Below are 22,622 nucleotides of genomic sequence, written 5' to 3' on the forward strand. Positions count from 1 at the left end.
CTAAACCAGTAAAACCCTTTTGGAAAACAATTTATCAATGGGATATAAAAAATAAAATTATATATATATATACACACACACACATATATATATACCTTTTGACCCAATTATCCTTCAACAGAAATAAAACAATCATTAGGCATCAACCAAAACAATTAAAAACTAGAAATAAAAGAGGAATGAATGATTGGCAGAAAGTTCATTTCAACATCAAAATGCTCAGTAAAACCACCAGAATGTAAACAGGATTTGTTTACTATGAGTACTCATATGTAAAAAGATGCATGTGTGGAAAAATGTCAAAGTACTAGACAAATTTTTAGGTTTCTTCTCTTTTCAAACTTGTTAAAGTGTCTTATTCATAGGGTTTCTTGCCCTTGTTTATTCTATTAAAAGGTAAAAATAAGCAGCTTTTATTACACACTCTGCACAGGAAAAATTGTTTCACTAATGACTCAAAACCGATACAGTCATAAAAATGAAAAATAGATTTTTTTTAAGATGTTATTTTTAAGTAATCTCTACACCCAACATGGGGCTCAAACTTACAACCCTAAGATCAAGAGTCACATGCTCTACCGACTGAGCCAACCAGGCACCCCATGAAAAGTAGATTCATTTTCCTTTTCAGAACTATCAAAAACAATAACTTACTTAGAAAGAATTCCTCGAAGTCAGTTTTCTCCACACAGCTAGTATACATGCGCAGGGCCGCAATCTTAATCTTCTAGACAAAAAAAAATAAAACCAAACTCAAGATATGACCAAGTATGTTCTAGTGCTATCAGATGTAGGTCACAACATCTTCAACTAGGAGGATAAGTCCAAACCTATCTCTAGGCAAATTTAATAGCTAAACCAACATAGATTATTTCTTTCTTAAAGCTAACCATTCACAAACTTCACATTTTATGATTTAGCATCAAAATGTCAAAAAGATTTTTCCAATATTTAAATGAAATCTCTCCTTTAATTCAAACTCACTTCATCAGTGAAGGCTCTAAACCACTGTTTGGCATCACTCACATTAACTCTTTATATTCTAAAACCCCTTACATCAAAAAATTACCCATTCTTCTGACCAAAATCAAACACACCAAAAAAAACCCTCAATCTTTCAACCTTACCTCAGAAGCACTACTATCTATTCTGTAAGTCTTTTTTACACCTTGGGGAAAGAGTTATTTTTTTCTATATTTTCCCTAGTTTTATAGTTTGCTGATTAAGACTGTGCTTACAAATAAGGGTTTTTAATGAATGCAAAATATAGTAAAAGGATCAACATTTTACTATTCCCCAAAGCACTAAAGAATTCTCTTAGAATCTTGATCTGAGTGGTGGTTTTAATTTATTCACTGTATACTTAAGATCTGCATATTTTACTGTATGTATATTATGCCTCCATAAAAATAGATCTAAAAGTGAAAAATAAATTATTTTAAAAGTTAAACTGTAGGTCTGAAGACCAACTCAGTGCTAAAGTAAGGAAGTATTCCTAGGGACTTCCAAAATATTTCTTTAAGGATACAATTAAATAAATTAGCCCATCCACAGAGGCTTATAGAAGCTTATTTTTTCTTAAAATGATAGAAAATTACAAACTCAAATATGCAGACTAAAAAAAAAATGCAGAAACAAAATAAAATAGCAACCGAAGAAAAAACAATCTGGAACTTTAGTAAAATTATGTTATTAAGGCTCAAAGTCACCAAAAATATACCATATCCAATACTACATAATGCTCATTTCTCAATACACTCTAGGATCAAAACAGCAATGTCTCTAACAGGCAGAAGTACCCAGAATAAAGTTAAGAGATTATGTCTGTAATTGTAATCAAGATTTTTTTCTTTGCTAATTTGAGGTCTGTCATGTTTTCAAGTCTTTCAGAGTAAAGCTCATATAGGGGAAAACAGAATAAACATAACTGAAAAACAGATACATCTACATGGGAATAAATCAGCAATAGAAGCCAATTTAAACAAAACCTATGGTAAAGACACTAAAAAAGAACAGCAAATCAAACCTAAAAACAAGCAGAAAGAATGATATAATAAAGAACAGAGATCAATAAAATTGGAAACAGAAAAACAGCACAGAAAATCAAAGAAGCCAAAGCCGGTTCCTCAATAATATCAGTAAAATTGATAAAACATTAATAGAACTGATCAAGGAAAAAAGAAAAAACAGAGAAGATAAAAATTAGCAGTATCAAGAATCAGAGAGGGTATCACAACATATCCTAATGATATTCATAGAATAATAAGGGACTATTATGAACACCTTTAGGACAACAGATGTGATTATTAGAGAAAATGGAGAAATTCCTTGAAAAAACACAAACTACCAAAACTCCCTAGAATAAATAACACGAAGAGTCCTACATCTATTAAAGAAATGGAATTTGTGATAAAAAAAAAAAATCTTGGGGGCGTCTGGGTGGCTCAGTTGGTTAAACAACTGCCTTCAGCTCAGGTCATGACCCCGGAGTCCTGGGATCGAGTCCCACATCAGGCTCCCAGCTCAGTGGGGAGCCTGCTTCTCCCTGTGACCCTCTCCCCTCTCATGCTGTTTCTCTCTCTCTTGCTCTCTAATAAATAAATGAACAAAATCTTTGAAAAAAAAAAAAAATCTTCTCCAAAGAAAACTCCACGCTCAATGGCATCACTCAACATCACTCAATGTTTCTCCCAAACACCTAAAGAAATTTTACTAAATCTACATAAACTCTTTCAGAAAACAAGAGGGAAGAATATTTCCTAGCTCTTTCTATAAGGCCAATATTACCCTGATATCAAAAACAAAGTCACTAGAAGAAAATAAAACTATAGAACCACAGCCTCCATGAATATAGATGCAAAAATCCTTAACAAAATACTGACAAATCAAATCCAGCAATATATTTTTTAAAGATTTTACTTATTTATTTGACAGAGACAGAGATAGAGCAGGAACACAAGCAGCGGGAGTGGGAGTGGGAGAGGGAGAAGCACCCCCCCCCGCCCCCCCCCCCCCCCCCCCCCCCCCCGCGAAGGGAGCCCGATGTGGGACTCGATCCCGAGCCGAAGGCAGATGCTTAACAACTGAGCCACCCAGGTGCCCTCCAGCAATATTTTAAAAGGACAATAAATCACAACCAACTGGGATTTATCCCTGGAATGCAAAGCTGATTCAACATTAACAAATCAATTGGTGTAATTCACCATATCAGCAGGCTAAAAAAGACGCCTGCTGTTAACTTTGTTAACATCTACAGCTCTAGGAAGTACTTGACACAGAACACATTTTGGTAAGTACTGGTCTGTATCATCACCAAACTAATGATATCCTCATATTGTTATCCGAATGCTTTGGCTTTGACCAGCCTATTTCTATGCTTGAGACAGGGAGTTTAGGACATCTATTAGCTCTTCACTTCAGTCAACAAATAGTTTATTGAGTACCTAACTCAAGTACCTGATGTGGATCTGGATGTTGTGAATAGAGCAGTAAACAAAGAAGTCAAAAACTCCTGCTTTCATGAAGCCTACCACCTACCTCAACTATAGACACATTGATAATTTTTTTTTTTGCCTGTAACATAGGAGAAGACACTCAACTTTATCAGTAACCAGAGGAATGCAAATTAAATCAAAATACCATTTCACACCATCTAATTGGTAAACATTAAACAGTTTGACAGTATCAAGTGTTGATACTGAACCTTTAAACCCTAGCTGATGGACATAATAAATTGATAAAACTGATGATTATAATTTAATGCAGTTAATACACTAGTACCCAGTAATTCCATCTCTCTCTCAAGAAACTCCTGCACAATTTAAAAGGTACTGTCATTATGAAAAGGCTAAAACAGCTTTCTTTGGTAGAGGAATAGATAAGCTGTAGTTTAATTATACAATGTGAAGCTATTAAGCAGTGGAAATGAAAAAACTCAGATCTCCACTCAAAAACATAATGTTGACTAATAAAAACAGGTTGAAAAGTGAGATACCACTTACATAGTTTTTATGAATACAATACATAATAGTATATATGTTGTTTATGGATAGTATATGAGTGGTAAAAGAACAAAAATGTACAAGGGGATGACAAAAATCAACTTTAGAACGTAATTATCTCGGTGGAGAAAGAAAGAAAAGAAAGGAGAAATGGGCTGGTTTATTTTCTGTAAAAGTTTATCTTGGAAAAAATAAAACCAAAGCAAATATGGCAAAAATTAGTATCTGTCAAATATGGGTAGTGGTATATAAATGTCAACACATTTACAATTTTAAGTAAAATTCCTAATGGCTTGTTTCTTTATTTTTTTCTCTAACTCCACAGTTTCCTTCAGATTCTCACATAGAGAGTTCTCTAGGTTGATAATTAATCATTCTGCCTGAGAAAGGCAGATTTGCCACCAAGACCCAAATCTTCCCTTAAGAAGGTTTTCCCCCACAACATGTTCATGAAGAAAGCCTTCATTACAAATAATGAAGACTTCACCAGACTGGCCAGGGTATTTATACACTGCTCATAATGTGGCAATCAGGAGCATTTTATAGTTCCTCACTTTTCCTGCAGTGAAGCCAAGCCTTTATACTTGGGTGAGCCATTTTCCTGGACAAATGTCTAAAGCAAGTCCCCTAAGACCATCACAGAGGGACTGGAAATAACAACTTGGGGAAAGAATTTCTTCCAAGATTCATGCATTAATATAAGCTAAAGAGGTAGGTGGACTAAATTCCACCCAGTCAATACAAATCGTTCTGGCTCTCAGAAGACTTCATGTTTATTTCATTCTAATTCTGGAAGACTTCATCAGTGTCCCTGATGAAAACACAAGCACCTCAGACAGCTTTAAGAAATGAAAATCAGCTCTCCCACTGACTGATGCATCTTGTGCCATCTTACAAGATGAAAAATGAATGCAATAAAAGGTTTGCCCTAACAGCTGTGTGGAAGTTGGAGGGGCTTTGAAGTCATTTGAACCTTCTATTCTGTACTGGAATTCCTTCTACAGCATTCTTGATTCATAGTCAACCATCTGGGCCACTGTTCAAACAAGTCCAATGACCTTGGGAGGTTACCTATCCCCCTGAAGGACAGTTCTTGTTAGATTTTTGTTTTATGAATGTAAATCTGCTTCATGTAACATTCACGAAACATCCACTGCCCAGTGGAATACTTTAGTTAGATTAAGTCTCTTTATTTTTTATTTATTTATTTTTTTAAATACCTGAGAAGAATACTCATGTCCTCTCTTTTCCAGGGTAAGCATCCCTATTTCCTTCAACCACTCTTCATCCAACACAGTTCCTGAAGCCTTCACAAGGCTCACTACCCACTTTTTTTTTTAAGATTTTATTTATTTATTTGACAGAGAGAGAGAGTGACAGAGACAGTGAGAGAGAGCACAAGCGGGAAGGAGCGGGATAAGCAGGCTCCCGCCAAGCAGGAAGTCTGACATGGGGCTCGATCCCAGGACCCTGGGATCATGACCTGAGCCGAAGGCAGACGCTTAACTGACTGAGCCGCCCAGGCGCCCCATCACTGCCCACTTCTGAATGCATTCCAGTTTGACAGTATCCTTCAGAACAGAAATAATTTTTTGGCTTTATGCTAATCTGGAAACTGCCTATTCTATGACATGTGACTGAACCTGGGAAATGTTGTCCTTGTCTTAACTGATATTGCTACATAAAGGTAATGGAAAAGAATGATTTCAGGACAAACAAGTAAGAAAAAGCTACATTTAAATTCCTAAATATGAATCTAGAAGAAAAATGAAACTACATATGAAAATGCTACAGAAAAAAATGGAGGAAACATGGTTGATACTGCTGATGTCAAACAGATATTTTACTCCCTAATGAAAGACATGTGAAAACACAAAACTCAAAGATCTTTCCAGTGCAATCCAATCCAAGTGTCTAGTCAAAGATAACTAAGTCAACACTTACTGAAAAAGGCTTGCAATCTTTCTATCTATTTATTTGAAAGAGAGAGAGAGCAGCAGAGGGAGAGACAGACCTCCCGCTGAGCAGGGAGCCCAATGTGGGACTCAATCCCAGGACCCTGAGACCATGACCCGAGCTGAAGGCAGAAGCTTAACCGACTGAGCCACCCAGGCACCCAGGGCTTGTAATCTTTCAAAATGGGAAGTTATACCTATGTTTTCCCACCCAAATTATACTAGAATGTCATACTTTGACGTTTTGATATCACAAATTAAAAAATGAAGGTTACAGAAAGTAGACACTGCCACATCATAAAGCCTTTTAAAATGAAAATATTAGGTGAGGTCACAAAGGAACCAAGAAAAATCAAAGGCTAACTTAAACTACAACAGTGAAGAAATTTTCCTGATGATTTAGTAATCCTCCAAATGGTAGCCAACTTTCCCTCTGGAATCATAAAAAAACAGACTAGACAAAGCAATGGTAGCAACCAAGCAGAACTCAACCATCAAGAAATGAATAAAACAGTACATTTTTCCCTTTTTTTTCTTTCTGCTCTCACTTCCCTTTTCTTTTAATTAATTTCTAATTTTCAAACAAAACACATATTTTAAGTTTTTGAATCCAAATGCCATAATCACAAATCTTTTTTCATAAAAGATTCTTGTTAAACACATTACCAAATATACCAATGATTATCATGCTTTCTTTGGCAGCACATATACCAATGATTATCATTTGACAAAATATTAAGATGTAAAAAAGATAACTTTAATGAATATACCTAATATTTCGCTGATGATTAAGAAGGCACTTCATAATCTTAGGGTCTCAAGAACATCATTATTACCTAGTATATATATGTGTTATCTTCTATACTTTTCAAAGCCCCTTAAAAACAAAATGTTTGTGGAATCACCATTTGCTTTCCAGAATTTATGTAAAAGAGAGATTATAGGGAAAAGCCTATACTTGCTGCAGTGAGAATCTTAGGAAGAGAACCAGACCTTGCAAGGAGAAACTACAAGTCTGTAATAAAACTGAAATTCTAATTTGAATCCATCCTGTTAAAATGGTATAACTGGCATTATTTGATCATTTGGGGCAAAGCTATGATGTTTTCTAGAAAAGCCCTCCCTACTGCTTTGTGTTGACTTGCTTTGATTAACATATAACTTACGACTGATTAGACTTATCCAACATTCTAGCAACCTTGAGAAGTATTAAAAGGCACTTCTGCTATAAAGTTAGAGAGAAATGCTAGCACCAGGAGATAACTGGGCTAATATTTTATTACTTTAATTGGTTAGAGGCACTGTTATAAAAACCCAGGGGCGGGCGCCTAGGTGGCTCAGTTGGTTAAGCGACTGCCTTCGGCTCAGGTCATGATCCTGGAGTCCTGGGATTGAGTCCCACATCGGACTCCCTGCTCAGCGGGGAGTCTGCTTCTCCCTCTGACCCTGCTCTCTCTCTCTCTCTCAAGTAAATAAATAAAATCTTTAAAAAGAAATAAATAAATAAAAATAAAAATAAAAATAAAAACCCAGGGGCAAATATGCACCTGATGCAGAGAAGACATTCATGAATTTATAGCAAATAATGTGCTAGGCCAAGACTTGACTAGGAATGACACAGCTAGCAAATATCCCTCCATAATAAGAATTATAATAAATTACAGAATTAATTAATTTAAAAGTGCTTATTAGTAAAATTTTAACAAAAGTCACAATGACCTAGTGAAAAAAAAATCATTTATGAATATGGATTCATCAAAGAGTAATATTTCTTAAGAATGCTACCCATCCAAACATTTGGCCCATCTACTTCCTTATCACTCATTTGTATGGCATATCATGTAGCAAGAGCCTGGAAAGCCCAGTCTTATTGGCTTGACTTGTCCTGAGATACTTCTAAGGAATCAGGTTAAGGGAACAAAGTATTCCAGATCCACATATTACATAGATCTGACTCGGAATGGGGGATGGGGGGAGGGACAACACATTTCAATGCTCTCAAAATAATGTATGAATTTCACAGAAACAAAGCAGAAGCTTTACAAAAAACCTATTAAGGAGCAGAAGACCCAAAGCCCAAAAAGAAAATAAGAAGAATTTAAAAAGATTTTACCCATTTACTGTATTTCAAAGGTCCTGTAAATCCCATGGCTTCTATTATCTTCGTGAAGGCACCAACCTTCTCCTCAACAGGCTGTGGGGAATCCTTGGTAGTAGAAAGCTATTTCATCAAAAAGAAGGGGACAAAATTAGTTGCAAGATAATTTTTTAAAAAGATTTATTTGGGGTGCCTGGGTGGCTCAGTCAGTTAAGCGTCTGCCTTTGGCTCAGGTCATGATCTCAGGGTCCTGGGATTGTGTCCTGCATTGGGCTCCCTGCTCCACGGAGAGCCTGCTTCTCCCTCTCCCTCTGCCTGCTTCTCCCTCTGCTTCTTTTTCTATCAAATAAATATATAAATAAAATCTTTAAAAAAATAAAAAATAAAAAGATTTATTTATTTGGGGGGCAGAGGGAGAAAAAGTCTTTTTTTTTTGGAAAGAAAGAGCATGAGCAGGGGGAGGGGCAGAGGGAGAGGGAGAAGCAGACTCCCTATTGAGCAGGGAGTCCCACAAGGGGCTCAATCCCAGAACCCTGTAATTATGACCTGAGCTGAAGACAGACGCTTAACCAATTGAGCCACCCAGGTGCCCCCAGAGAGAAAGTCTTAAGCAGACTCCTCGCTGAGTGTGGAGCCTGACGTGGGGCTCTATCTCACCACCCTGAGGATCACTACCTGAGCCAAAACCAAGAGCTGGATGCTTAACCAACTGCGCCACCAAAGCACCCCGCAAAAGAATTTTTTAAAAAAGAATGCTTTTGTTTCTTATTAGATCTAAGGGTATTTTTTATTGCTTAGATTTTTTTTTTCACCTAGAATTTCTAATTCTCATTTTTCTGGGCATCTTATCACTCAGTGCAAATACATCTGGAACTCTAATAGGTATCCTTCAAATTTTAGAGCCACCTCATATGCCTATGAACCCATGTTGAGGAAATGACAGATCTGAGCTATGAGAATAAAAGTTCTATGGAAAAGAGTACTTTTAAAAGGAAATCTTGACCCGCATCTCTCAAAGAAGAATTCTGAGAAGAAGAATGCTCTATGTTTTTAACATAACAGGAAAAAGAAAGAAAACTCCTGTCTGAAAGCAGTCAAAGGTCATTCAAAATCATAATCAACCAAAGCAAGCACTGAATAAATGTTCCTAAACTTGTATTTTTTATTATAACACATTTATTTATGACTATCAAAGATATGAATCTTGCAGTTTGCAAATAAACTCCAAGAAAAACCTATTCTAACGCTAAGCCTCTCCAAATGAAGGGAGGCTATATAATCAATAAGAAATTCTCCAAAAGTTAATTAAACACATTATGTTTTAACATATAAAAATCTTTACATTACTTTTAACATATAAAAAATCCGTAACAACTTTCTTCTCTAAAGTGCTTTCCAAGCAAGGCAGTACAACAGAAGAAATACAGGACACAGGATCAAAAGCTTTAGGTTCAAATATTCAGTTGGTCTATCACTTATCCTTGTGACCTCGGGCAAGTCACTTCACTTCTATGAGTCTCACCTTCTGCATTCAATAAAATTCCTTCCTTCATCCAGCTAACAATTTTGCTGAGGTTCAAATAAGAACACCTGTGTGAAAGCAGTCTATAAATGTAGAGAACACTAATAATTCTCACCTTATTTGTGGTGTGATACTTCCTACTCCACTGAACATCTATCCCAGGAATCTGTTCTGATCCACCACATTCTAGGGACTGGCTCATCTGAGGCCACTGGGGGATTAAAAAAAAACAGATGTAAGCAACAGAGAGCATTACTCTGAGTAGAGCTGCTTCAAAGTAAAGACTATAGAATCTTTCCAGCTTTGCTTAACCTAGTTCCTGGTGATCTGATCACTAAAAGAATCCAAGATGGGCACCTAAAATTGTGCCTGGTATGCAGTAGGTACTCAATAAACATCTGCTGGATACCTGAATAAATAAAAGGATTCAGTCCTGGAAACCTGGAACTAAATAAATCTGAGTCAACTCTAGGAACTAGAGTTGCAATAAAGACCTACCTAAACATTGGCAGCAGTGTGGTATAAGGGAGGAAAAAAAAGACTCTTAACAATCAATTTTAAGTTTAAAGCCTGCTTCTGCCACATATAAGCTGGGTGGCCATGAGCAACTTACTGAACCTCAGTTGTAGGGAGGACTGAAGAAGATAACACATGTAAAGTACCTTTCAACAAAATACTTAATAAATAGGAGCTTCCATCCTTACCATAATCACCATCATTGTTGGTCAGATCAGAATTGCCTTCCTTTTATGTTCCCATTGCACTTGAATGTACTTTGGTAATAAAACAGCCATTATTTACAATTTTCATGTGCCAGGTACTATGCTAAGTGCCTTACATATATTGCCTTCTTTAATACTCACAATAACACTATTAGGTTGGTATTAAAATCAAGACCAATAAACATAGTTTTGAAAATAAATTCCCAAGGGAAAAAAAGTCATGTAAGAGAGCCTCACTGTAGCATTATTCACAAGAGTGAAAACTGGGCGGGGGGGGGGGTCCAATAAGATGGTTAATTAAATTACAGTAAAGTCATTCAATGGAAAATCATGTAGTCATTGAGATTTTTTTAACACACTTTCTTTTTTAAACCCATTTTATGTTCACAGCAATGCGGAGCAGGAAGTACAGAGAACTCCCATAAACCCCTTCTTCATACACTCACATCCTCCACTATCAGCATTCCCCAGCAGAACAAGACACTTCTTACAACAGATGAACCTACCCTGACACATCATTATCACCCAAAGTCCACAATTTACATTAAAGCTCATTATTGCTGGCAACATGAAAACACTTAAATGTATAAAATTATAGGTAAAAGCATGAATGCATATGGGCATCTCTAGAAACATACAGAAATTAAAGAGTTATTTTGTAAGGTAGTAAAATTATGGATGAATTTAGGAATAGTTTCCAAATTCTCAGTAATGTTCTTTACTAAAAAGGGGTGAGGGAGCAGAAGGAGGATTACCCCTTCAATTCTGGTTTATTCCAAGAAGAGAGGGAAAACATGAAATGAAAATGATTTTTTTCTTTAATCCTAATGAGGGAAAAACAGAATTTCTAATTGAGAGTTACCATTTACTTTTCTTTCCAAATAAGGATATTAAAAAATTAGTTAGGATTTTCCTTGTTAGTCCCAAGGACACTTACACTTTAATTCATAGGTATTAAGGAGGCTTTGTAAAACAGACTAAACACAGAACACCTCCCATTACATTACATACATCAATATAATGGTTTATCTAGAACAAAAAGCACTCAAACAGGTTCAAAGAACAACCAACAACAATTTCAACTATCTGGGCTTTGGCGCAAATTCTCTTTTACTAGATTACATGATCCTTCTCTTCTCCCATAGCTCCAGGAGTAACCAATGGATTCCTGTGTGATTGTCTCACCAACTGCTATATTTCTGTCCTACCATTATTCATGAGTTAACATTAACACTATTTGAAATACTGAAGTAACTAGGTATCTAGTACCAAGAACACCACCTAGTTTCCCCATACCTACACATATCTATAAATAGACACGTTTACTATTTGTTGTTCTTGCCCCGCAAAAAGATTCCCTTGACCTTTAAAGGCATCAATTTTTCCTTTCTTTAAAATGAAAAGATACCAATAAACAACTTTTTGTAAAAGAAAAAAAATACCCTGAAATACTAAAATGTCACTTTTTCAAAGAGGCCTTCTCTGACCATTTTATCTAAAACAGTTTCTTATCTCTATCACAGCAGTAGCCTGTTCATTTCATTCATAGTACTCATTATAATGTACAATTATATATATATGAAACTTGCTTATTTTCTATCACCACTACCAAAAAGAACCATGAGGGTAGAAACCAGGCATATTACCAGAATCAAATACAGTGTGTTAGATATGGGAAACACTCAAATATTTGTTGAATGAACAAACCCCACCACTTATATCGTTATTTCTTATTATTTCCTTCTGTCTTTAATTACATATACGCCATGTATACATTCATTCACCCAAACTTTATTAAACGCCCACAACATGCAAGTCTTTGTGTGAGGTTTTAGGATACAAGCAATTCCTATCCTCAAGCAGCTCATAGTCTTAAGGAGAACAGAAAGAAGACTCACTACACAAGAAACAGAACTAAATATCACATTTTAAAATGGTTAAAGGGGCACCTGGGTGGCTTAGTCAGTTAAACATCCAACTCTTGATCAGCTCACGTCATGATCTCAGGGTCATGGGATCAAGCCCCGCATCGGGGCTCGGCATTCAGTGGGAGTCTGCTGGAGATTCTCTCTCTCCCTCTCCCTCTGCCCCTCCCCTTATTTATGCTCTTTCTCTCTCTCTCTCGCTCATAAATAAATCTTAAAAAAATAAAAATAAATAAAATGGTTAAAGATCATGTACCCCCCCCCAACACACACACATACACAGAAGTGTTAGCGAAGAGGCAGAGCAACCAGAACTCTCATACATTGCTGGTGGGAGTGTAAAATGGCACAATCACTTCAGAAAATTACTTGGCAGTATCTACATAAGCTGAGTATCACATTCTATAAAACTCAGCAATTCCACTTCTAAGTATATACACCAACAGAAAAGTGTACATATGTTTACCAAAAACCGTGTATAAGAATGTTCATAGCAGCACTATTATTAACGGCTCAAATTGGAAACAATACAAATCCCATCAATAGATATGTAAACGAGTCATGGTATATTTATGTAATAAAATGCTATACAACAATAAGAATGAATAAACTATTACTACACAGAGCAATACTGATGAAGCAGACATACTGTACATAGAGTACCTACTATATGTTTAAAAGGCAAAACTATTTTAGGATATTCAAAGTGAAGACTGCGATTAACCTTGGCTATGGGTAATGACTGGGGGCTCAAGGAGCTTCCTGGGTTCTATTTCTTGATCTGGGTGCTGGTTAGTTCACTTTGTAATGATTCATTGACCTGTACACTTATGATTTATGCCTTATCTATATTTTTATTATGCTTCAATAAAATGTACAAAAATGCTTAAAGGTGTGTAATAAACAAATACAGAAATTTGGAGGGGAAAAGAATTACATAGTCATCCAAAAAGACTTCACAAAGAAGCCTTAAGAAGTGAGCAGAATAGAGAAGGGGAGAAGTCAAAGTGGAGGAAGCGCAGTAGAATGGAAGAGAAAAGCACAGAAGCAGAACAACCAGCTCTGCTTGTCATAAATTTGTTTTGAGAACCAAATAAAACAGTGTACGTGAAAAAGATAAGCAAGCTATAAGGCATAACATAAATGCAAAGACCTATTCCAGACAACTCCAATGATAAGCTCTTTTGCAGGCAGCCCCTCATTAAAATAAATATAAGATTTGACCCTTATTTTTTTCTTTTGCTTTCAGAAAGGTTCTGAAAGTAAAGAGACCTCCCTGATCTGAAAGAAAGAAAGAGGGAGGAAGGGAAGGGAGGGGTGGGGTGGGGAATGGAAGAGAAAGGAAAAAAGAAAAAAGGAAGAAAAGGAAGGAAGGAAGGACTCCAGCAATTCTGGAATATCATGGTGTACATAACTGATCCTTTTAGCAAAACTATAAGCTCTCCCAGGGCACAGTCTATCTTATACTTCTTTTATCTTCTGTCCCATTGCTCAATATCATTCTGGGCATGGAGTCAGCACTCAATAAAACTTAGGTGGATTTTTTTCCAATGGTTTTTGTTGTTGTTGTTGTTGTTTGTTTTTTTTAAATAGAAGGACAATCTGGAGAAGGTCCAGAAAAGAACCAGAGGAATGATCAAAGAGATGAATAAAAGGTCCTAGTGGAAGGGTTAAAATGAATTGAGGCTGTTGAGCTTGGAGAAAAAGCAACTGAAGAACTAAGGAGTAACTCAGAATAACAGTTGAGCTGGAAAAAATCTCATAGATCTAAGTCCAACCTTTTCATTTCACAGATGAGGAAACTAAGACCCAGGGAAAGCTTGCAACTTGAGGTAGTTTCAGGACAATTTTTTTTTAAGTTTCAATTTATACAGTGAGGATAAAACTTACCCAAGTAACATGAACATACAGATAGCAAAAAAAAAAAACAGCAATTACAATTTACTGAACATCTCCTATATACCCCACACCTATATGCTTGACATTTTACTTAAATTATCTCACAACTCTACAAAGTTGATACTATTTTCTCCCATTTTAGAAATGAGGACACTAGGGGCACCTGGGTGGCTCAGTCATTAAGCGTCTGCCTTCGGCTCAGGTCATGATCCCAGAGTCCTGGGATCGAGCCCTGCATCGGGCTCCCTGCTCCTCCCTCTCCCACTCCCCCTGCTTGTGTTCCCTCTCTCGCTGTGTCTCTCTCTGTCAAATAAATAAATAAAATCTTTAAAAGAAAAAAAATTTAAAAAAAGAAAGAAATGAGGACACTAAGGCCCAAAGAAGAAAAGTTCATTGAGGGATTAAACATATATTCAGAGCTACCTTCTTTCCCCTATATCAAGCTGCTTTCAAAAACTTAAGTAGAGGTCAATGACATTATGGTCTGCACACTGAACACAAATATCTTAATTTCTAAACACTCCAAATACCATTCTCCAGTTAAAGGAACCAGGGCTCCTTAAAGAAATTGCTGAATCCAGGGCTAAAGAAAAGAAAATACGACATGAACTTGAAACATCTTGTGGTGCCAGGAAACAAAGAATGTTCAAAAATGATGAAAGCATGTAGAAAGGAACTTGAAGGAGTTCCTAAGAGCCAAACCTGGGACAATTTGATCAACAAAATTAATAATATGCAAGATGAATTATAACTCATAGAGGGAAATAAATATCCATGAGCTCATACTGATATAATTAATTGAATAAATAAATGGAGAAGTAACAACTCTTCCTTACGGTAGAATTCCAAGCATAAACATAATAGTCATGATGGAAACAGAAAATCATTATACAAACACCACAGTAATGATTATTGCAGTCAAGAACCATCAATAGAATTATCATATAATGCAGTAATCTCACTTCTGGGTATACATCCAAAAGAATTTAAAGCAAGACCTTGAAGAGATATTTGCACACTATATCACTGCAGCATTATTCACAATAGCCAAGATGTGGAAGCAACCCAATGTCCATTTTTAAAAGATTTTATTTATTTATTTGACAGAGAGAGACACAGTGAGAGAGGGAACACAAGCAGGGGGAGTGGGAGAGGGAGAAGCAGGCCTCCTGCCGACCAGGGAGCCCGATGCGGGGCTCAATCCCAGGACCCTGGGACCATGACCTGAGCCGAAGACAGGCGGCTTATCAAAATGGATAAAGCAAATGTGGTATATACATGTAATGGAAAATTACACAGCCTTAAAAAAGTAAAATCCTGTCACATGCTACAATATGGATGAACCTTAAGGACATTATGCTAAGCAAGGTAAGTCACAAAGGGACAAATACTGTATGATTCCACTCATACATAGTATCCAAAATAGTCTAAATCATAGAAACAGAAAGTAGAAATGTGGTTGCCAGGGGTGGAGTGGGGTGGGGTGAATTAGTGTTTAATGGGTATAGAATTTCAGTTTAGCAAGATGAAAAAGTTCTAGAGATCTACTGTACAACAATGTGAATATACGGGGCACCTGGGTGGCTCAGTCGTTAAGCGCCTGTCTTCGGCTCGGGTCATGGTCCCAGGGTCCTGGGATTGAGCCCCGCATCGGGCTCCCTGCTTGGCAGGAGGCCTGTTTCTCCCTCTCCCACTCCCCCTGCTTGTGTTCCCTCTCTCACTGTGTCTCTCTCTGTCAAATAAATAAATAAAATCTTTTAAAAAAATAAAAATGAAACAATGCGAATATACTTTACACTACTAAACTATATAGTTAAAAAATGGTTAACATAGTAAATTTAATGCTGTGTGATTTTTCTAACTACAGCTTTTTATTTATTTATTATGATTTTATTATTTATTTATTTGTTAGAGACAGAGACAGCACAAGCAAGGGGAGGGGCAGAGAGAGAAGCAGGCTCCCCGCCGAGCAGGAAGCCTGATGTGGGGCTCAATCCCAGGGCCCTGGGATCACAACCTGAGCCGAAGGCAGACGCTTAACCAACTGAGCCACCCAGGGGCCCCCACTTTTAAATTAATTAATTATTTAATATTATATATCTTAAAAAAAGAACCACTGGTGGGTGTTAAAAGTAGTGAGCAGGAGTATGCTGAGAAACAAGATATCTGCATAGATTCTAAGTATCTTCTCACAAGGTACTTATTAATTACAAAGGGGAAAATAGTAAGTTTATAGTAGGGAAACCTGACAGACATCAACTTAATAATCAAGTAATGAAAGTTAACATCACCAGTAACAATACATATTGGCATCATATATCCCCTGTAATTACGCACTGAGAAGGGAACATCACTTTAGCCAAAACTGCATAACCTAATTATAAGAAAATATTAAACAAACTCAAGTTGAAGAACCAAAAAAAGGACATTAATGGAAAAAAGACTGGTAAAATTGGACTAAGTTACATAGATTAGTTAATAGTATTATATCAGTGTTAATTTCCTAGTTTCAATAATTGCACTATGGTTACAGAAGATATTAGCATTAGAGAAAACTAGGCAAAAGGTATATGGGAACCCTACTATTTCTTCCTTTTTTTTTAAGATTTTATTTATTTATTTGAGAGAGAGAGAGCACGAGAGGGAAGAGGGTCAGAGGGAGAAGCAGACTCCCTGCCGAGCAGGGAGCCCGATGTGGGACTCGATCCCGGGACTCTAGGATCATGACCTGAGCCGAAGGCAGTCGCTTAACCAACTGAGCCACCTACTATTTCTACAATTTTTCTGTAAGTGTAATTTATTTCAAAATTTAAAAGTTTTTATTGTTTTTTTTTTTAAGATTTTTTATTTATTTGACACAGAGAGGGGGAGAGAGGGAGAGAGCACAAGCAGGGGCAGCAGCAGGCAGGGGAGAAGCAGGCTCTCCTCTGAGCAGGTAGCCCGACGTGGGGCTTGATCCCAGGACTCTGGGATCATGACCTGAGCCAAAGGCAGACGCTTAACCGACTGAGCCACCCAGGTACCCTGTTTCATTTTTTTTTTTTAAGATTTATTTATTTATTTATTTGAGAGAGAGCAGAGTGAGTGAGAACATAGTGGGGGGCAGAGCCAGAGGAAGACAAAGAAGCAGGCTCCCTGCTCAGCAGGGAGCCCAACACGGGGCTCGATCCTAGGACCCCAGGATCACGACCTGAGCCAAAGGCAGACTCTTAACCTACTGAGCCACCCAGGCGCCCCTAAAAAAAGTGTTTTTAAAGTAGACTCATCAAAGTATGACAGAACTTCAAAAGGTTATTTAGGAAAGACAGAGATGAGAATACAATGTCCCTACCTTTTGGAAAATGATAACAGGATTATAGCATTGGACATTACTTTGCAGATCATCTGATACTATGACTCAACCAATGAAGAATTCTTTTATGTCATGCCCTTAACATACAGTCTTCCAACCATTGCCTGAATACTTCCAGTAACAGGAAATTTACTATGTCAAAATGCAAGCCACACATTCCATGACCCCACAATTCTAATTAACACAAAGTTCTTCTCCATTCTGAGCTAAATCTGTCAGACATGTACCTGAGGAAAACCAGAGTTTTCCAACCAGGGGTCCTCAAAGTGGGAAAATGTGTCAATGAGGCACGACAAAATGTCCAGTTTATTTACATTAGCTAAAATTACATCTTGTCAGCATGAGATAAACCACCCTAAGTTATTTACATGGATGATTTGCTTTAATGCTGTCCCAGAACCTAATACAGTACCTGGTACATATTAGGTACTCAAGAAATGTTTACTGATTCACAGAACGAGGCACAAGTCTGAGAGTCACATGATGAGTTTCCCCCTCCACCACCGATGTATGCACAAAAACAAATGACTTAGAACTCTATGATAAATTCCATTAAAAGTTTCCAATGCGTAGAACATACCCCAACTCTGAAAAGAAATAGCTGCATGACTACACAAAGTAGAATGCCTCCTCTGTACAGACATATTCTTTACTCATTCAACATATATTTAGTGCCTACTCTGTGCCAGGGTGAGTGAGAAGCCCAGGAAGTACAGGCACAAACAAAACGTCCTCAGAAGGGCACGGCTTGGGGCGCCTGGGTGGCTCAGTTGGTTAAGCATCTGCCTTCAGCTCAGGTCATGATCCCAGGGTCCTGGGATCGAGTCCCACATCTGGCTCTCTGCTCAGTGGGGAGTCTGCTTCTCCCTCTCCCTCTGTGATCTCTCTCACTTTTGCTCTCTCTCAAATAAACAAAATCTTTAAAAAAAAAAAAAAAGAAGGGCAAGGCTTACACACTAGAGGGAATTACACTATTTTAAATTATTTTGGTATATTTACATAAATAATGTAACAATTTTATATCAAAAATATTTTTAATTGCATCAAATATGAAAAAGAAGTTAGTGGCTACAGAAGGAATTCATATAAATTAGTAAGAAAAATAAATTCCCATAGATAAATGGAGAAATTATACAAGCTTATGATTTTTACAAACTAGAATATAAGATAAACATAGAAAAATGTTTAGCCCTGATAGATAAACAGAGAAATACAAAGCAAAACAAGGTGGGGGGTGGGGGCACCTGGGTGGCTCACTTGTTAAGCGTCTGCCTTCGGCTCAGATCATGGTCCTAGGGTCCTGGGATCAAGCCCCACATCAGGCTCCCTGCTCCGTGGGAAGCCTGCTTCTCCCTCTCCCACTCCCCCTGTTGGTGTTCCCTCTCTCTCTGTGTCTCTGTCAAATAAGTAAAATCTTTAAAAAAAAAAAAGCAAAACAAGGTAACATTTTCTACCCAGTTAATTTTTTTTAAAACACCCAATTCAGAGGAGTTAATAATGAAAGACTAGTTATATATACATTGCTGGTGGCACTATAAATTAAAACAACCTCCTTATGGAGAGAGAAACTGCTCATGCTCATTGACCCAGGGTATACCCTCCTAGTAATTTATCTTTAATAAATTATTAAAAATTTTAAAAACTATATATCAAGAAAATGGTAACTATATTAAAGCTTATAATGGCAAAAAAATATTGGAAATAATTTTAATATCAAACAAAGCCTAAGAGAATAACACGTAGCCATTAAAAAATTTAATTATGCAATCTAACTAACATGAATAATGTCTGCTCTAATAAGTGAAAACACACCAGAAGAAAAAATTCTGTGGATATTTGTTAAGGTATCTAAGGAAAAAATTAGTACACACATACACACACATAAGGACTGGAAAAAAAACCAGCAGATGTTTTCACGTTTGAGGTCATGGATGATTTTTATTTCCTTTATTACTAAATTATTTGTATAATTAACAAAAATCAGGAGAAAAAACTCTCAAGGAGGGTCCAAGGTAATGAATCATGTGGTCAATGGTAAACTAAGGCCTCAAATAATTGTTCCTTTGGATTTGGCGTTCATAAAAAGAAAAAAAAAAATGGAAGAAACATTTCTTACCCCCAAATAAAAGTGGCACAATGTGGCTACAAAAAGAAAACCGAAGTTAACTCTGAGACGAATATCTGGAACATTCCCAACAGCAAAAATCATCAGACTGTAGCATGGTATCCTAGGCTAAGTTCCACTGCTGGGGTATTTAGAAGCAACGCCCTAGACACCATACTGTAGGAATCAGTCCTGAGCTGGCACCACAGAGACCCAGAAGTGGTCTCATGAGGTTTTTCCATCACACAATTTGTTTGGTTAATCTATAAATATATGACATTTGCAAATAAACACTAAGGTTTTCATACCAAGCAAAGGAACAACAAACCTTACCTGGAAAGTACCAGACAGAGCCCTGCCCCACTGTCCCTGTGTAGAATACACAGGTACCAATCGGCTGCATACTGGAAACCACTGGGAAATGTTAATCCGGTTCCTCTAGAGAAAGAAAAAAAGTGTCTGTCAAGAATTATTTCCAACTCCATGTATAGAAATGTAGAAATCCTGCCAGAACAGGGTACATGAAAAGAGAACTTCCGGGGCGCCTGGTGGCTCATTCAGTTAAACGTCTGCCTTCGGCTCCGGTCATGATCCCAGGGTCCTGGGATCGAGTGCGGTGTCAGGCTCCCTGCTCAGCAGGGAGTCTGCTTCTCCCTCTCCCTCTGCCCCTCTCTCCGCTCATGCTCTCTCTCTGTCAAATAAATAAAATCTTTTTTTTTAAGATTTTATTTATTTATTTGACAGAGAGACAAAGCGAGAGAGGGAACACAAGCAGGGGGAGTGGGAGAGGGAGAAGCAGGCCTCCCATCAAGCAGGGAGCCCAATGCGGGGTTCGATCCCAGAACCCTGGGATCATGACCTGAGCCGAAGGCAGACGCTTAATGACTGAGCCACCCAGGCGCCCCATCAAATAAATTAAAAAAATCTTTTAAGAAAAAAAGAGAACTTCCAAAATAGGACCAGGACCAAACCTCCCCATGCTCATCTCTCTAAGGATAAGATGAACCCCTGTCTATTCCTGATCCATGAACCAAAACAACTCTAGTAATGGCTGACTCAAAAAGGGGGACATGGTTCCCTCTCAGAAAAGTAACAAAATAAGCAGACTTCAGGCATTTTACAATTAGATTATCATTTAAACAAGAGTTTGCAATGCCTTTTCGTAAACACAGACTTGTCTGATCTTTACAGAATCCCTTTATAGTAAGCCGTGTGGGATCATTATCATCCTCAAAAGGATGAAGATCCTAGGGCTGAAATTTTTAGGGTGGGAAAACACAGCAGGCCAATTTGATTTCCAAAACAAAAGAGGAGGATTAAATGGCTGTTAGAGTTATGACTGAAGTTCAGTTTTCCCCTCTGGTATTAAATGACCTCAGAAAGGCCTCAGCCAAAGTAAAAGACAAGGCTGGGGAAAAGAAGAGCTCCATTTTGTAAATGAGAAGCCTGCTTTATTTTACAAACCTGAAATACATTCCACTGTATAAATGGCATTCATGTACACAGTACTGGAGATCTCTATTCTAGAAACCAACTCAGGGATCCAAGGGGTTTCTTTCTACTTGACCTATAGGCTTTATAGGGCCATAATAAGGACTGGATACATAAATTGTTTAAAAACACTTTGCCAGGGCACCTGTTTAAAAAGCTTTGCCAGGGGCTCAGTAGATTAAGCGTCAGACTCTTGATTTCGGCTCAGGTCATGATCTCAGGGTGATGAGAGCAAGCCCCACTTCAGGCTCCATGCTGAGCATGGAACCTGCTTGAGATTCTTTCCCTCTCCCTCTGCCCCCCACCCCCCACCCTCACTCATGTGCACATGCATGTGCACACACTCTAAAAGATAAATAAATAAAAATTAATTAATTAAAAAAAACATATAAACTACAGTACTAGGAGCCAAAGATCTGGATTCTAGTTTAAACTCAGCTATTCTAATATGATCTTTACAAGTAATTTACCCTCTAAAATGCACAGGTTCCTCATAGCAATTATTAGTAATACTTATGAGCACTTGATATGTGCTGGGCACTTTTCTAGGTACTTTACATATATAAACTCATTTAAAGCTCACAATCACCACCCAATGACCTAAGAATATTGCCATTATTTCATATGGATAAAGAAACTGAGGTATGGATAGGATAAGTAATTTCCCAAGGTCACATAGTTAATATAATGACAGGGTTAAGATTTGAACCCAGGCAGCCCAACTCCAGAATCCATGCTTATTTATGAGATGAAAGGGTAAAAGGAGTATCTCCAAAGTCTCTTCTAACACTCTATGATCTAGTCTTGAAACAATTAAAACACAGCATAGTACCGTGGAAAGAGCCATGTACTTGGACTCAAAAAGCACTGATTTGACTCTTTGCTCCACTGATGAGCTACAAGCCTTTGTTGCCTCTTCTATAAAATAAAGAAAAAATCCCTACTTCTCAGGATTTAAGAAAAATCAACAAATGTACCTTGCAGCATGTCCAAATAAATATTAAGTTGAATCTGAATCTCCATTTCCTCATGTGTAGGCAGGAAAGGGTAAGGGTGATGTGGAGAAAGGTACAGGAATTTTAAACCTAGAGATGCTTTCTAAAGTGCCTCACAGTTTCAAAACTGTGTAACTATTTTTATTTATTTTTTTAAAAGATTTTATTTATTTGACAGGGAAAGACACAGTGAGAGAGGGAACACAAGCAGGGGTAGTGGGAGAGGGAGAAGCAGGCTTCCCGTTGAGCAAGGAGCCTGATGCGGGGCTCGATCCCAGGACCCTAAGATCATGACCTGAGCCAAAGGCAGACACTTAAGGACTGAGCCACCCAGGCACCCCAAAACTGTGTAACTATTTTTAACAGACCACTTACAACACCTTATGTTTTAAATGAAAAGTAAAGCTTCAAAATATTTTATTTCAGCTGAGATTTGATCTGTTGGGATAATATTCAAATAAGAGACAGTTACTGGCTTTTTGTTTATTAACACTGAATCATTTGCCAGAATCATTCAATGTTACATGTTCCTTTCCTAAAAATGTAAATACGGGATAA

At 37.4% G+C, this 22,622-nt stretch overlaps 1 protein-coding gene across 3 annotated transcripts in view; it reads right to left on the reverse strand.

The window, feature by feature from the left end:
- UQCC1 (ubiquinol-cytochrome c reductase complex assembly factor 1) overlaps nt 1-22,622 on the reverse strand; it is a 95,900-nt gene that overhangs the window by 62,346 nt on the left and 10,932 nt on the right. For 2 of the 3 annotated variants that reach the window (XM_028118798.2, XM_028118800.2), the window contains 4 exons: nt 19,912-20,016; nt 9,692-9,787; nt 8,070-8,177; nt 655-727 (listed from right to left, as the gene is read on the reverse strand). In XM_028118798.2, the coding sequence (XP_027974599.1) occupies nt 655-727; nt 8,070-8,177; nt 9,692-9,787; nt 19,912-20,016 (382 nt within the window). The remainder of the gene's footprint in view (nt 1-654; nt 728-8,069; nt 8,178-9,691; nt 9,788-19,911; nt 20,017-22,622) is intronic. The other variant, XM_028118799.2, reaches the window with a different exon arrangement.

The sequence above is a fragment of the Eumetopias jubatus genome, unplaced genomic scaffold (genome assembly GCF_037043125.1).
Source record: "Eumetopias jubatus isolate StellerSeaLion01/CBP00866 unplaced genomic scaffold, mEumJub1_p1.0 scaffold_9, whole genome shotgun sequence".
Taxonomy (NCBI): Eukaryota; Metazoa; Chordata; class Mammalia; order Carnivora; family Otariidae; genus Eumetopias; species Eumetopias jubatus.